The 17,678-nt window shown below is 47.7% G+C and overlaps 1 protein-coding gene across 4 annotated transcripts in view; it reads left to right on the top strand.

Annotated features, from left to right (window-relative positions):
- Positions 1 to 17,678, top strand: part of LOC147023601 (E3 ubiquitin-protein ligase RNF13-like) — a 97,013-nt gene that overhangs the window by 47,337 nt on the left and 31,998 nt on the right. For all 4 annotated transcript variants that reach the window (XM_085889153.1, XM_085889155.1, XM_085889152.1 and 1 more), the window contains exons 5-6: positions 16,712 to 16,799; positions 17,294 to 17,384. In XM_085889153.1, coding sequence (XP_085745279.1) covers positions 16,712 to 16,799; positions 17,294 to 17,384 — 179 coding nt within the window. The remainder of the gene's footprint in view (positions 1 to 16,711; positions 16,800 to 17,293; positions 17,385 to 17,678) is intronic.

Here is a 17,678-nt window from a genome sequence, read left to right as displayed (position 1 = left end):
ATATAAAAAGCCTGGTGTTGGCGCAGTGGTTAGGGCAGCGGCTTGGGATCCAAAAGGTCCTGAGTTCAAGCCCCGTTGGGCCACTGAATTAATACACCAAGGGGTTGACTCAGCCTGTCATCCTTCCGAGGTCGGCGAAGTGGGTACCAGTGTACTGGGCCGGTGTATACCCCGGTTAAAATAGGTGTACCATATCCCTGTGTCGTAAGAGGCGACCAGGGTTACATCAGGAAGGGCATCCGGCGTAAAACTTGTGCCAAATCATTATGCGGATCATGATGGATGATCCGCTGTGGCAACCCCTCACGGGAGCAGACGAAAGAAGAAGATATATATGTATGTATATATGTATATATGTATGTATATATATGTATATATATATGTATATATATATATATATATATATATATATATATATATACATATATATATATATTTATATATATATATATATATATATATATATATATATACACCTATATGTATATATATAGGTATATGTATATATGTATGTATATATATAGGTATATGTATATATATATGTATGTATATATATAGGTATATGTATATATATATGTATATATATATATAGGTATGTATATATATATATATATATATATATATATATATATATATATATATATATATAATATTTGCGGCCACGGTTACCCAGACACCAGCTTGTCACACGGGAATTAATCCCCGCTTGTCCTCGATCGAGCCGGACCTGGGGCTACCGCTCACAATTAACGTTGTGGTACGGTGGCTTGTTTTTAAACCACAAACGCCACCCAGTCAACCACGAGTTCCAGTGTCCACCGTCTAATTATTCCGTTTAACTAGAGGTCACGTGGGGAGCGGGGAGCACGCCCTCGGCAAAGCACCAATGTTACCTCTATTAGATTTAAATTTGGGCAGCCGAGCGTTTTAACCGCTGGTGCGTGCCGACAATTTTTGGTCAAATCTGTGGTAATTACCTCCCAGTCTATCTCGGTTCGAACAATGCTCGACCAGTGGAAGGAAAGGACAAACACGGACAGGTTGGAAATCGACAAATAATTTATTAATAATAAAAATAACTTTTTATTTGCTGAGGTAAATAAAGAATGAATTTCAAAGCAAAATCGATCAAAATGCCAGGAAAGAGCAAAAGAGTAGATGCTTATCGGGGGTTGACTTACAGCTAAACGCAGACAAGGGTACCCGGCAGATCATTCAGGGGGATGGGTGCGAAGGGGGGGGGAGAATCGTCTCGCTCACCAGAAAGTCGTCCATGAAGCGAAAACATCCTGAAATGCGTGCGTGCGTTTCACGTCCGTCGCCAGCACCCAGCTTTGCCGTGCACCTGGGCAGCCTTGAACGCCAGTCGAAGTCTGGAGGGCACTGTTGTGGAATTTTGTTGTTAACCGACTCGATGTAAATCCTGTTACTCAAAATAAAACACTGTCCACTAAGAGAGTACATTACATCAGAGAACCTTTATTTACATGGTACCACGGAGTCCAACCAACTGAGATGCAGTGTGACCACTCCTCATTTTCATAAATGCCAAGGTGAGCCAATGAAAAAAGCCAAGAATTCACAAGGTTTTGGAAAAGCGATGTTAATAGAAAACCTATACGCCAAGAAAACCTATAGAAAACCAAGATGCCAAGGTGAATAACGAATAGCCAAGATCTTGTGATAAAAGCCAAGGAGTGGTCACACTGCTGAGATGGTATACATCCACAATGATTTGCACTAAGCTAAGATTACATTTCCTGGCATTTATATGCTTTTGTGGGAGTGGAGGGGGCTGATAAGCATTAGGCAAAAATAACTCCAACTGCAATACGTGTCCACGAGGTGGAAAGAGAATGACATAATCATGGCAAATGTTGCAGTGTTATCAACCAGGTCACTTTGTTCCATAGCAAGACATTCCTTTTATCAACATTTAGGTCAAAAGACTTGGGTAAAGGGAAGCATAACTGACAGCCTATTCGACTTGTTGCATAAAAATTAAATTTAGAAAGCACCAGCAACAATTATAATTGAGAGTACATTAATATAATTATTTTTTCTTCCACAGCACCGAGATCATCCGTCGTGGGTTTAGACCCTGGTGTTGTTGACCGACCCGTTGCTCACACCCACACGCTCGCTTGCCCAAGCACTGGCAAGGACCAATTATTTCGTCGGCGCTGGTCAGACACCCGCTATTTGCTCGCTTCTCTCGTCCTTTGCTTTTTCCTCTCTCCTTTCGCTTTTTTTTTTTCCTCTTTTGCTTTTTCTCCTCACGATTTTCTCTTCACACTTTTTCTCTCCTCTTTTCTCCTCAGAACGTACCTCTCGCTCATTTTTATATCCGTGCCGTCTCCGCCGGTCAGTCCGCCCCAAGCTCACCCCGCCCCACTGGTGCATGGTTACCATGACAACCCGTGCGCTCTCAAAAAAGGCGGGCGTCAGAGCTCGTGAAAGAATGTAGCTGATGAAAAATGAGAGCGGGCTTCAGAGCTCGTGAAAGAAATGTGTGTGAACATGTCTGTCGTAAAGAAAAAAGCTTCCCATAAGAGAGGGGATCTATCCTTTACCCTTCTCAATGCATCACATTTAAGATCCCATTAGACATGGGGATGGGGCTAATCTGAACATGCATTTAAGGAAATAACTGTCTGAGGACCTAGATGTGTGGATGCATTCATCAGACTGGATTCTGAAATCCGTAACAATAGTGTTACGGCTGTGGAAATTCGTAGAACACCATATAGGTCCTTAGTTCAGTTATGCCGATAAGTCCGTGTTCAGTTAGATTTCCCCACCGTTGTTTAATGGGAATTATCCGTGTGGACAGGGCTGTGATCTTTGAATTAGCCGTTTTTCTTTACTATCGTTATTTTGGACCAAACACAACGCCAGCCACCAACCACCTTCTCCACGCCACCCACCAGCCACCACATCAACCACCAACCACCCTCTCCACACCGCCTTCATAACAACGACATCTCCCCACCATCTCCTAAACTGCATCTCCCCCACCCGAATAACATCGCCTCACCTTAAACTCCGCAAACGCCGCCATCTTTGAGCCAGCCACGGCTAGTTCCCAGCGAACAGCGTCACTGCAAACAGACGCGGGGGTTTCTTTGTTGGCGCCAGCGACGGTGATCTCGCGCACGTCCGCTCTCCGAGCAAGTTTGGGTGATCTCGCGCACGTCCGCTCTGTGGAAGCTTTGCCTCGGAATTGGGATCACAGGAGAAAAAGGGGCGGGGCCTGTGGAGGTCAGAGGTCAGAGAGCAGAGGTCAGATCTCGCCTCACGGACCTGATATATGGGCGCGCAGAGCGCCAGTTCAGTCAGTCGAGAGTCAGTTGGTGGAGTCAGTCGGTGAAGTCTGGAGTCGGGAGAACACAGGCGGGGGCGAAGTCCAGGAGAGCGGAGGACACGCGAGACGGACAGCGTGGCTGAGTCTGCTGTGCCGCGCAGACCTGCACGTTCGTAGGGAGAGAGCCAGAGAGAGCTCGCCAGCCAGCGCCAAATGGTCTGAGGTGATCGGGCTTCGGGACAGTCCGAGCATCGCTGAGGAACGGACGGGTTCTTACAAAGAGCATCAACTTTGAAAGAGTATCAAGACCCGTTTGTTCCTCTCAACGCGTCGCCAGCTGAGGCCCGAATCACCTGGCCACTTGGCAAAGCCTGGGCTCAACCGCGGTTACGCTAGCTGCCGTGGGGAAGGAGCGTCACGGGTCGCCCCATCGATGCACCACGAGGGTGGAGGTAACCGGCAACGGTCTCGTGGGGCTCCTTCGGTCCGCCAAGCTCCACGTAATAAAGGCCTACGGGCCCAGTCTGACCCCCTTGTCTTTGAGGGGGTCTTTTCCTTGCTTTTATTTGTGTGAATGTTGTGGCGCCATGTCCGGCAAGTAGAACTGTGTAAGTGCTTGTGAATAATAATAATAGACGGTTGTAGTGCATTACCTTGCTTGTGTCTTGTCCCTTCCCGCCAATTCCATTGCTTTTCTGCATACGTGCATGTTAGTGTTTTACATACCTGACTGCATACATGTGTGAATAAAGATGCGTCTTTAAATGTTAACCCGTTCGTTGTGTCCTCTTTCCCCATTGAACTGCTATCTTGCCTTCGGAATAATAGCGGGCTTTTTAATAGCCGATAAAAGAATTGGGTTCAGCGAGGTCTCGCGATAATACACCGCTCGGTTATCCCAGAACGGAATGAACCACTTAAGCGGTTCGTGTCCAAGCAGACCTTGCTGAGGTACGGTCTCTCGGTGGTCTGCCTGCGCGAATACTTCGGTATATCGATAATTTGGCAATTGACCCTGTCGCGCGCGGGTAGAGTGTTGACTCGGCCGTGGTGTGCGCTTGGAGCACACCCGTGACTGGTTTTCGGCGTTGTTCTGGAAAGTCGCTACTGAATTGACCGTTCGGTGGGCGAGACGGCCGCCATTGGCTGAAGCAGCTGTTCGCATGCTGGCCGGCGGGGCAGATTCGTAAATATGTATATATATATATATATATATATATATATATATATATATATATATATATATATATATATATATATATATATATGTATATATATATATGTCAATCACCCTTCACCAAGGTATGAAGACAGATGATGTACTTGAGAGAAAGCTGTTTATTATCTACCAAGGTACGTGTACACGGAGCACGGCAAACACCAGGAACATAAGCTCGGGGGTGGTGCCGTCACTCTCTGAGACGGTTTTATCACCCCCTTTTGTACTCTGTTTTAACTTTGGACAAATGTTTATCTCACATTTTGTCCTTTCAACCTAACCAGCTGCAAGCAGTTGGCTCATTTTATTACAAGAATGGTGAAACAGAAGTAGAGATAAGAAGAAATAATGGTTCATTCCCTAGCCCCGCTCCCACAGTGCTCCTCTGGATTACTCAAGGTTAATCACAATCATATTTTCTGCATACACTGTTCCAATTGTCCTTTTTTCAAGCAGCCAGCCAAGAGTATAGTTTGATTAACACCAAGCCTGAAAGAACATATAATGACTTGGAAAAGTAAAGCTAATAGGAAAAGGTACGATTCCCGGCATATATATATATATATATATATATATATATATGTATATATGTATATATGTATATATGTATATATGTATATATGTATATATGTATATATGTATATATGTATATATGTATATGTATATATATATATATATTGTTGGTAAATGATTGAAGAGTGAGAAATGATGTTTGGTTGTCCAGGCACAGTTCTCTTTTTGACTTTGGCTTAAAATACTGAATATTTAATTCATGGTTCGAGACAATTTGTCCATTTGACTTTTTCACATTGGTCACATGCTCAATACTGTGCATTTTGACATTTAAAACGGACTTTGGGTAGTTCCCCTTGAAGGGTGTGCTCTCAGGAGCAGTTGGGGAAACATCCCATTTGGGATGGAGGGTCAAGGCCCTTCTGTTTGCTTGGAATATGGCTGCCTGAACTTGGAATGGGAATTCTATTCTCAGCATGCTCCTGGCAAAGGCACCCTGCTCCACATTGACAAAGCAGCTGTCTCCTCTTCACGACTACATCTCATTGAGTGACTCATTTGGCCCAACACTGGATCTAAAGTCTTGGTCATACTGTAGGATATTCCTGTATCAGATTTACTAACTTGTGCTTCTTTCAGCAATTATAAGGGTTGAACCAATGGCTGCTTTTATATAATTTGTTTTTTCTTTATTAATTTTATGTTGTGTCGTTCGTTTCCCTGCATTTTATAAAGCAATTTATTATTATTACGAGCAAATACCACCCGTTGCTTCGATGATGGCAATATAAAAGGGGGGGAGGGGATAGAGAGGGGGACAATGGAGGGAAAAGGAGATTGGAGGGGTGGAGAGGAAGGGAGAGAGGAGGGGTGGGGGGGAGAGGAGAGAGAGGGGGGGGGGGGGAGAGAGGAGAGAGAGGAGGGGTGGGGGGAGGTGGGGTGGGGGAGAGAAGGGAGAGAGGAGGGGTGGGGGAGAGATAGTGGGGCAGATAACAGCAATTTTTGGGTGGAATCGTGCAAATGATGATACAAGCATCAAATTTGGCACATTTGTTCTCCAGAGGATTCTAATCAAATCTGCCTGATTGACCATTTGAAAAGCAAAATTTTGAAAAATTTGAAGAAAAAAAAAAAAAAAAACTTCAAAAAAGCCAAGATCACGAATCGATGTTGGATGCTGGCTGAGATTGGTGAATGTTTCAGAAACATCATCAAAGACGTTCCAAGTCTGCCATGCAGTTTTCTTCCCTTTACCGTGGAAGGCAGACATGACGTCACATCCAGTGAACGCCTGGAAGTATGGGATCCCTCGAGCTTTCTCAGGCCCTATTGCAGAAACTACCTCATGGACTGGAATCCATCGTGCCTTGGCTCCTTGGCCAAAGGCAATCCACATGTTCTCAAGACCTAGTTCCTGTAAGGATGGCAGTACAGATATTGCTATGACTAGTACGTCCGTGTAATTAGCCTTAATGATAATGGACTTGCTACCATCCGTCGTTGCATCCCTGGGGTGTACAAATATTCGATTGTCAGCTTCTTCATGACAACATGGAGACACAGCATCCAGTGACTTCCTTGTGTTTCTAATGGCATCTTCTCCTTTTGTGACAATGACTGTGCTTGTCGTCTGTGCTTTACATATCTTTTCCGCAAGGAAGTGAAACAGCTCAGTCTTGTTGCTGTCATCTCGAAGAAAGCTTCTCCAGTTACTTGGGGTCTTACTGGTTCCTGTAACTCTTCTTCTGATTCCTTGCCCCCTTTTCGACCTTGCCTCGGACTTCAGACTTGACTTCTTGTATACATCAAACACGACGTCCACCCTCTCGTACCTGGCACCATAGGATTCCACCTTTGGGATGATGTCTTCTTTAGCATAGTCATCAAATATCTTTGAAGTGTGTGGAGGTAGGGCATTGATAAGTGCTGAGCCATCAATGATGACTGCATCTCCCCTTGGTTCTCTGTCTGGGATGTTCACTTGCGCTTCAAGAATTTCAGCCAGCTGTGACTTCAAATTTTTTTGAAGTTTTTTTTTTTTCCTTCAAAATTTGGATTTTCAAATGGGCAATCGGGCAGATTTGATCAGTCCTGCAGAACAGAAATGCCAAATTTGATGCTTGTATCATAATTTGCACGATTTTTCTACTATCTACTGCACTAAGAGGGGAGAGAGGGGAGAGAGAGGAGGGTGGGGGAGAGAGGGGAGAGAGAGGATGGGTGAGGGAGAGAGGGGAGAGAGAGGAGGGGTGGGGGAGAGAGGGGAGAGAGAGGAGGGGTGGGGGAGAGAGGGGAGAGAGAGGAGGGGTGGGGGAGAGAGGGAGAGAGAGGAGGGGTGGGGGAGAGAGGGAGAGAGAGGAGGGGTGGGGGAGAGAGGGGAGAGAGAGGAGGGGTGGGGGAGAGAGGGGAGAGAGAGGAGGGGTGGGGGAGAGAGGGAGAGAGAGAGGAGGGGTGGGGGAGAGAGGGGAGAGAGAGGAGGGGTGGGGGAGAGAGGGGAGAGAGAGGAGGGGTGGGGGAGAGAGAGAGAGAGGGGTGGGGGAGAGAGGGGAGAGAGAGGAGGGGTGGGGGAGAGAGAGAGAGGGGTGGGGGAGAGAGGGGAGAGAGAGGAGGGGTGGGGGAGAGAGGGGAGAGAGAGGAGGGGTGGGGGAGAGAGGGGAGAGAGAGGAGGGGTGGGGGAGAGAGGGAGAGAGAGAGAGGGGTGGGGGAGAGAGAGAGAGAGAGGAGGGGTGGGGGAGAGGGGAGAGAGAGGAGGGGTGGGGGAGAGAGGGGAGAGAGAGGAGGGTGGGGGAGAGAGGGAGAGAGAGGAGGGGTGGGGGAGAGAGGGAGAGAGAGGAGGGGTGGGGAGAGAGGGGAGAGAGAGGAGGGGTGGGGGAGAGAGGGGAGAGAGAGGAGGGGTGGGGGAGAGAGGGGAGAGAGAGGAGGGGTGGGGGAGAGAGGGGAGAGAGAGGAGGGGTGGGGGAGAGAGGGAGAGAGAGGAGGGGTGGGGGAGAGAGAGGAGAGAGAGGAGGGGTGGGGGAGAGAGAGGAGGGGAGAGAGAGGAGGGTGGGGGAGAGAGGAGGGGAGAGAGAGGAGGGGTGGGGGAGAGAGAGGAGGGAGAGAGAGGAGGGGTGGGGGAGAGAGAGGAGGAGAGAGAGGAGGGGTGGGGAGAGAGAGGAGGGGTGAGAGAGGAGGGGTGGGGGAGAGAGAGGAGGGGTGAGAGAGAGAGGGAGGGGGGGGAGAGAGAGGAGGGGTGAGAGAGGAGGGGTAGGGGAGAGAGAGGAGGGGTGGGGAGAGAGGGAGAGAGAGGAGGGGTGGGGAGAGAGGGGAGAGAGAGGAGGGGTGGGGGAGAGAGGGGTGAGAGAGGAGGGGTGGGGGAGAGAGGGAGAGAGAGGAGGGTGGGGGAGAGAGGAGAGAGAGGAGGGGTGGAGGAGAGAGAGAGAGAGGAGGGGTGGAGGAGAGAGGGGAGAGAGGAGGGGTGGAGGAGAGAGGGGAGGGAGGAGGGGTGGAGGAGAGAGGGAGAGAGAGAGAGAGGAGGGGAGAGAGAGGGAGGGAGGGAGAGAGAGGAGGGGTGGAGGAGAGAGGGGAGAGAGGAGGGGTGGAGGAGAGAGGGGTGGGGAGAGAGGGGAGAGAGGAAGGGTGGGAGAGAGGAGGGGTAGGGTGGGAGAGAGGAGGGGTAGGGGAGAGAGGGGGAGGGAGGGAGCGGTGAGAGGAGGGAGGGGAGAGGGAGGGAGAGAGGAGGGGTAGGGGGAGAGGGGTAGAGGGGAGAGAGGTGGGATGGAGAGGGTAGAGGGGGGAGAGGGGGAGAAGTGGAAGAGAGGAAGGGTGGGGAGAGAGGAAGGGTAGTGAGAGAGGAAGGGTGGGGGGAGAGGGGCAGAGGGGGAGAGAGGAGGGGTGGGAGGGAGGAGAGAGAGGAGAGAGGAGAGGAGCGGTGGGAGGGAGGGAGGGAGGGGAGAGAGAGGAGAGGAGAGAGGAGAGGAGCGGTGGGAGGGAGGGAGGGGAGAGAAGAGAGGAGCAGTGGGAGGGAGGGAGGGGAGAGAGGAGAGGAGCGGTGGGAGGGAGGGAGGGGAGGGAGGGGTGGGAGAGAGGGAAGAGAGGAGGGGTAGGAGAGAGGTGAGAGAGGAAGGGAGGGGTGGGAGAGAGAAGAGGAAGGGTGGGGGAGAGAGGAAGGGTGGGGGAGAGAGGAAGGGTGGGAGAGTGAGGAGGGTTTGAGGGGGAGCGAGGAGGATTTGAGGGGGGAGCCAGGAGAGAGGAGTCGTTGTGTGGGGAGAGGGGAGGGGTTGTGGGGGGAGCGGGGAGAGAGAGGAGGGGTTGAGGGGGAGCGGGGAGACAGGAGAGGTTGTGGGGTAGCGTGTTGAGAGGAGGGGTTGTGGAGGGAGCGGGGGAGAGGGAAGGGGTTGAGGTGGGGTTGAGGGGGAGAGGAGGGGTTGAGGGGGTTAAGGGGAGGGGTTGAGGGGGAGAGGAGGGGTTGAGGGGAAGAGAGGAGGGGTTGAGGGGAAGAGAGGAGGGGTTGAGGGGAAGAGAGGAGGGGTGGGGGAGAGAGGGGAGAGGAGGGGTGGGGAGAGAGAGTGGGGAGAGGAGGGGTGGGGGAGAGAGAGTGGAGAGAAGAGTGGTGGGGGAGAGAGAGTGGGGGAGAGAGGAGGGGTGGGGGAGAGAGAGAGGAGGGGTGGGAGAGAGAGAGAGGAGGGGTGGGAGAGAGAGAGAGAGGAGGGGTGGGAGAGAGAGAGAGAGGAGGGGTGGGAGAGAGAGAGAGAGAGGGGTGGGAGAGAGAGAGAGGAGGGTTGGGGAGAGAGAGAGAGGAGGGTTGGGGAGAGAGAGAGAGGAGGGTTGGGAGAGAGAGAGAGGAGGGTTGGGGGAGAGAGAGGAGGGTGGGGGAGAGAGGAGGGTTGGAGGGGAGGGAGGAGGGTTGGGGGAGAGAGAGAGAGGAGGGTTGGGGGAGAGAGAGGAGGGTTGGAGGGGAGAGAGAGGGGAGAGAGGAGGGGTGTGGGGAAGGGAAGACAGTGTGAGGTGATAGGAAGGGAAGGCAGACGTGTGGTGGAGCGTTAATTATGATTCATACTGTTTCATCAAAATGATTCTGCATAAAATAACTGTGAAGGTGGAAACAAAATAATGTCTGAAATCCATTTTCTACCTTTCATATTATAAATACGGCCCAGAGAGCAACACCTTCTCGACACGTCTGGGACAAACTCCTGTCCAGACATAAATGCCGCCCGGACGTATCCACTGTCCGGACATGTCCACAGCCAAGGAACGGTTGGCCAGGCTGTGGCTGCATACCATAAAGGATCCCTTTAATTTTGAAACAGGTCTTCACCCAACACGCAGCAGTTAATGAAATAAAATGAATTCGTTCAAATATTGACGATATCCTCAAAAGAGTTGCTGTTTAACGTAGAACAACCCTGGAGACATCGCAAAGTTCAATCGCCTGTCAAATAAACATTGCAGATAATCTGCCATGTCGCCTGCTCGTCTCTGCACGTGTCGTGATAAATCGTTTGCGGTCTGTGCAAACGTTATATATATAACCTTATTTTAAAATGTCTCTTTTTTTCACCATATTTGCTTTGATTCCCTGTAGAGCACCTTGTGAAATCTCTGAAAATATTGACACAGATCTGGCAGACACTATGGATAGGCAGTCCCTCTGGGGTACAGGGCACGATGTCTTGCAGTGAAAGCATTAAATCATCCCTCTGTAATTCCAGCAATCTCTGTGTGTCTGTGTGTGTGTCTGTGACCTCTGTTTCTCGACAACCACTGGTCCGATGTAATTGAAACTTGCCAGGTATCTTGCTGGGAACCTGAGTATGTGCCTTTTCAAGGTTTGATATTAATCGGACAAGTTGTTCCCAAGTTATGGCCATTTATTTACCAAACCAATGACAGGACACGTTGCTGTGTCGGCGTGGCCGATGGGGAAAGGGTGCCTTAGTTACCAATGGCAGGACACGTTGCTTGGCGTTTTGCACCCACAGTATCTATCTTCTATCTATCTATAATTCCAGCAATCTCTGTGTGTCTGTGATCGCTGTGTCTTTACAACCACTGGTCCGATCTAATTGAAACTTGCCAGGTATATTGCTGGGGATCTGAGTATGTGCCTTTTCAAGGTTGGATATTAATCGGACAAGTTGTTCCCAAGTTATGGCCATTTATTTACCAAACCAATGACAGGGCACGTTGCTGCGTCGGCGTGGCCGATGGGGAAAGGGCGCCTTAGTTACCAATGGCAGGACACGTTGCTTGGCGTTTTGCACCCACAGTATCTATCTTCTATCTATCTATAATTCCAGCAATCTCTGTGTGTCTGTGACCGCTGTGTCTTTACAACCACAGGTCCGATCTAATTGAAACTTGCCAGGTATATTGCTGGGGACCTTAGTATGTGCCTTTTCAAGGTTTTATATTAATCGGACAAGTGGTTCCCAAGTTATGGCCATTTCTTTACCAAACCAATGACAGGATACGTTGCTGCGTAGGCGTAGCCGATGGGGAAAGGGCGCCATTTAGTTACCAATGACAAGACACGTTGCTGCGTAGGCGTGGCCGTTGGGGAAGAGATCCTCAGCCGCGTTCCCCATTATGGGTCACAACGTACGGACTTCCGGATAGTGATAACTTACTGTATTCTAATAATTTCTCGATTTCTTATGCGCATTTATAGATGAACACAATGCCCCAATCCAGTCGTCGTTTACGAGAGCGAAGGAACGGCCTGTGTGTTTGTTTGAGGTTTTTTTTTTAGTTTTTTTGCATGTATGGCCACACATGTACGGGCACGCACTAGTATATCTCAATGAAGCTGGTTCATTTTTTCACATTCGTAAATTTTTTGTTCACTCAAAATAATTCTCCAAACAGTCGAAAAAGATAAGTCTAATGCTTTGGGAATTTGACATTTTCTTGTGTATGTGTGGAGGAGGGAACAAAACCCTGCTTGCTTAAAGTAAATAGGTATATCGGCTTAGTTATAAGACTCGTTATTGTTGTGGGCTGGGGTTCGGTGGCAATAAACGACCTCTAGGGGGAGCGGTCGGGTCGTCTCCACTGAACACCCCGGAATTTAGGTCGTGACTCTCGGATAAGTCCGAAAGGTCACGCGCCTCTTCAGGACCGTGCTTGCCAATTATCTGATGGCGTGGTGTAGGGTTAATAGCCAAATTTCAATATACCTAAGTACCCACGTCGTCAAATTATCGGGGAAATCACACCCTCAACGGACTCTGTCGAACCGGGTCGCCCTAGCGACCTCGGTCCGGTGTAACCGAGTGGAATTACCAAAGTTTGTCGGACCCAATGAAAACTTACAGCACCGACGGCCTCACTATTTCTCAAGCCCGCACCGTGCTGGGTCAATGGAAGAAAACACTGGCAACGAACTGGGACATTTAACTAGAGGGTTTATTTATAAGAGAGGGAGACACAGCAGACTTAATCATGAATAAAATGCAATGTACAATGAAAAGAAAACACTTAAACAATTCTACCAAACAGTCCGGCAACACACACACACACACACACACACACGAAATGGACCCCGTGCCCATGGGTCTTTATTCGGCCCCTCAGCCCAGAGGGAAGGCGAGCTGGGGGAACAGCCTTGTGCGGGTACCTTCCCTCCGAGGAGGATAGTTCAGCTGGGGGACCTGAGCCTGGCTGGGTACCTTCCCGCCTCTTGCGGTCACACCGGACTCCAACCCACCACGGTGGGACCCGAACCCACGTCCTGAAATCCACGGACCCACGACCCTGGCTGCTCGGCCACCACCACCACGAGGAGCCACCGCAAAGGACCGCAGACCACGACCAAGACTAAGCCACCACGACAGACCAAAAGCAATCGGCCACGAAGACTGCAGTACTCTGGTCCTGATGATAACCACTCTACTCTTCCTCTCCCCTATGGACGGGGCGAACACTTCATCTGGCTGGGGCGGAGTCGACCCTGAGGTGGTGAGCCTCCTGATTGGACGGGGCGTCTTGGGGAGTGTGTCGGGGCGTCTCGGAGGCCCGCCCCCCGAAGAGGCTCCGCAGTAGTTCCCGGCACTCTGGCCTCCCATTGGCCTGAGCGCCTCGGCCCTGCTCGCCCTTCGCCCATTGGCTGGAGGAAACGCTCCATGCCCTTCCTCGGAGCGGAGCCTCAATCTGATGCAATGGAGGCTCCGCCCACGCCTTCAGCCAAAAACACGTCGGCAATGGAGTCGGTGGTGCGAAGAAGTGAAGGGGATATTTAATGTATAAAACCTAACTATAAAGAACCTTCACAGCGCACACATGTAAATCCCATTACACATTGGGGATGGGGCCCTAACTATAAACACATACTTATTGAAATAACTAAGCCTGGGGACTGCTGTCTGTCTGTGTGCAAATGGCTTCCAGATTCATACATGATGTCTACAAATTATCAGATTTCACTATACATTTGGACACTTATTTAGTCCAGATGATATCCAATCCTCAAAACGGAAATAATATTTCGATGATATACTAAATTTAGCCCATGAGAGTCGAACATGCAAAATCGGATCATATAATGCGTGAAATCGCTCCATGTTCCTAACTTGAAAACTAAAGTACTTACAAAAGCAATGTATTCAGTGATTCGTAGCTACGATGAGCAGGCATTCAATAATATGAGTGAGGAAAGTGAAAAAAAAAAAACAACTTTATCTTTAAGAATTTGTTGTGGCCTGTTCCAAGTCGAGGTATGGTTGAGCAGGCCAAAAAACAGAGGCTTCAGACTCCAGCGAAGTTACCTAGGATACGCCTTAAGACCCCAAAAAGCAAAGTGGCCGAGGATGCGCCTGATAAAGATATAATTAAATAAGGCTGTTAATTATCTTCAAAAGGGGTGTATACAATAACCCAAACACCCAATTTTCACTCATGTACTTCCTTGGAGTTTTCTCAGTATGCATGCAAAGTTTCAGGCTGTTAGGTTTCATGGTTTTGGAGTTATGGAAAACACACACACAAACACACACACACACGTATGGATACTTTGAGACCTGGTACGTCTCCGCTCCACCTCCTGAAACCCACCCACTTGTGGAGATAGCAACTTGTACTCGCACACACATACAAACACTTCTTGATTTTTGTTACTTTAGACAAGACCATCTGACAAAACAATATGATTATCATCAGGAATGTTTTGTCATCGTTTTCACAACCATCAGCAATGGTCTGTCATCAGTAATGTCATCCACTTTCCTAACTTGTTCAGTACGAATTTTCAAGAAACAGTCTTATTGCTCGGTTTCAGAGCATCATCTCTCAGAGCAGCATGCAGTAACTCGAGTCCAACAAGGAATCTGCTCTTGGAGAGTGCGTACCTCCATCAGGATGCTTGGATCCGTCACAGTTACGATGAAATCAGCTGCAGGGACATTTGTTCATCAAACTATTGTAGACAATACAAATCCTCAGTCACATTTTGAGGTGTTTGTTTATTTATTTATTTTGGAGTTAGCTGCTCAACTTTGTTGCCAAGTCAAATATTTTGTCATTTATTTTCAATCTTCTTTGGCTTTGAGCCTTTAAAAACAACAACAACAATTTGATGCAAATTGAAAAGGTACCATATCATTATTTAACCTGCAGGTGGCGGTATTTTGTATCTGTTAACCCTTCTTCCTGGTGATTTGAACTTGCAAGCTCTGATAACGATCATGTCTCTATTAACGATATGTGTTTTTTCCTTTTGCGTTAACTTTCTGAGTGAAAAAAGCATCAATGATGAAGTTCTGAAGTAAGAGCTTTAAAAAAAATACAAAATTGAGTCTGCTTATGTTCCAGCTCGAGTAATTGGTTTTGCATCGATGGGTTTTTTTTAAGCAACATCTTCGAGAATTGTAAACATGTAGTTACGGCAAGTGTGTGTTGTATGTTGTTCTATAGTTATATATTCAAGTTGATTGTTTTTGTTGTTGAATACATCTTGGTTACGCAGCATTCATACAAGTCCACTGCTTTGGTTTTGATGGAGACGAGGGTTTGGGGGGGAGCTGGACTGTCTGTCTGTCTCCTTGCAGATTGGAAGTTTTCCATGAGTGTCGCAACAGCAAAACACTCATTTCCTTCACTTCCATTAAGCCTTCTCTTTTAGATGATTACTATTTACTCTTATCTTCGCCACCGAAGGTGGATGGAGATTGTTTTCACTCCTGTTTGTCTGTTTGTCTATCAACAGGATGTCTCAAAAAGTTGTGGTTGGGTGCAGACAAAATTTGATGGACAGGTTGGTTGTGTGATGAGGACGAAATGATTAGATTTTGGTGTAGATCCGAATTCGGATCCGGGAATTTTTCAGTGCTCGTTCACCTTTGAGCGATAGGGATAAAAACTGCATATAGCAGGATATCTCAAAAAGTTGTGAACAGATTCGGACGAAACTTGGTGGACAGGTTGGGTGTGTAACGAGGACACCAGTTCAATTTTGTTGAAGATTCGGATCTGGACACGATAATTTTTTTTTAAAATTGATAAGCGATTCTTCACCATTGAGAGTTTGGGCCAAAAATGATATATTGCACGATATCTTAAAAAGTTATGGACGAGTTGTGACAAAACTCGGTGATTGAGTTGTTCGGTGACAAAAACAGGCCAATTCAATTCTGCTTCAGGTCCAGATCCAGATCCAGCCTATTATTGGGAGACAAAATTTATACTGTTCAGTCTGGCGGAGATATGCGCTCTCCCGAGTGCCAATCTGGTTTATAATGACTTTTACATATTTATTTGTCTGTTCAAACGTATTTTGATGTGTGAACTTCTGTTGCGCTGCCTTTATAGCATGTCGTGCAATTTTCACCCACAAACTGATAAAAGTTGAGGATGAATGGTTAAAAAGGTTTGATCCGACATTAAAATGTCAATGACTGACTTAAAAATGGCTGTACATCGATGATGCACTTAAAACAATTCAATATCTGAAATATTCATTTTCTTCAGTTTGTTTATCTTTTGCTTGTTTCATGGTGGACTTCAAATCAATTTTTTGTTTTTAATGGAACTTCCATGAAATCCATTGCTCCCCACCCCCACCTCCCCCTCACACTCTCCCCCTACCTCCCTGCTTGCTGCTCACTCGAACCCTCCCAATCTGCTTGCTTTGTTTTGGTGTATGGTAAATTATCAGTCTGTCTTTAACTTTGCGATTCTTCTTCGTTCGTATGCAGCACAAGGCTGTGGGGTAGAAAGATTGGTTGAGGGTGCGGTTGGGTCACTGATGCAATATGCCGTCTGCTGGTTAGGACAGGAATTTGGAATTTGTTCAGGACGCCGCCAATAGCTCGCCTACTCTTCGCGAAGGACAACATAGGATCTTTAACGTCCAGGAAATGTCCGCAGACGGGATTGCAGTTTAACATCAATCTGAGAGACTGCACACACATTGATGAATCGCCCTGCTTGTGAAGCACCGGGATGACGGTTTATAGCTGGCTCGGGATTCAAACCCAGGCGAGACAGCTTAGAGACCTCTAGGTCATCCTGCCAGCCCAACTTATGGATGAGTTTGTCCATTAAGTTTATAAAGGGTAAGGACATTAGGAAGGTAACTAATGTTATCAGAGTAAGTTTGCCATTTAGATGTCACGCAGGTGATGATGATTCTTTGAAGCAGCTGGAACATCAGAATATAATAAAGAAATCTAACCCAGCCTTTTCTCTTCTATTCATTTCAGGTTCTTCATGCGCAACAGGCTGGTTACCGGGCCGTCATCGTCCACAACTTAAAATCCGAACAGCTGGTTACTATGTCTTCAGATGATGGTATGACAGCTGCTGCAACCGCCCCTACCCCTCCCCAAATCCAACCCCTCCCTCTCAAGGCAGTCCAAACCCCCCACCCCACCCTTTACTTCTACAAAGGCTGAGAAATGCTGGCAGCTGCATGGGATTTCCCTATCCAGCTCACAATACACTCAATTCTTGCCCGTTGCTTACATGATTTGGGTTGCCTTCCGAAGGTCATGACTTGCTGCACGAATTGCTCAAATCCTTTGTCTATTCTCTTCTATTCCCTGCACTAAACCCTCCCTTCCATTATTCCTCTTAATTATTGCTTTTTCACCATTCTGTCATTGCTGCAGCATTTAGAATTTTTTTTTTTCATTTTGGTTTCTACATTTGATACGCAAGTAGAAAATAAATAAAAAAGATGATGATGGGAGAAACACTGGCATCTTCATTTTTCCTTTATTCGCTTTTGTGTCTGATCTTTCCCCAATTCTTCAAAACCATTCTCTGTGTGCTTGTGCATGCAGTTGACATTGCAGCACAGATCAGGATCCCATCAACATTTGTTGGTATGACGACGGGGCTCCTGCTGAAGACTTACTACTCGTATAAACAAGGGTGAGCACAAAAGGAGATCTGTTCAGATGCCAAAAATGTTTTGTTTATCAGTTGAAATTTATGTGACGGTCCGTTTACCTGAGATAGGTTACACTTGCTAAACTTGAGTCTTATCTCGCTTTCCTTGCCACATTCTACCGAGTAGATTATTTTCTTCATAACTAGTTTTTCTCTCTCATCAAATTCTGAACCTCAATTCCTGCTTTCTTGCTGTATTTTTACCTCTGCCACCAAAGACAGATGGAGGTTATGTTTTCACGCCTGTTTGTCCATCTGTTTGTGAGCAGGATATCG

The sequence above is a fragment of the Eptatretus burgeri genome, chromosome 7 (assembly GCF_056783735.1).
Source record: "Eptatretus burgeri isolate ZD-2024b chromosome 7, Ebu_testis_v1, whole genome shotgun sequence".
NCBI lineage: Eukaryota > Metazoa > Chordata > Myxini > Myxiniformes > Myxinidae > Eptatretus > Eptatretus burgeri.
The sequence above is the reverse complement of the archived record's forward strand: the minus strand, read 5'-3'. Positions and strand labels throughout refer to the sequence as shown.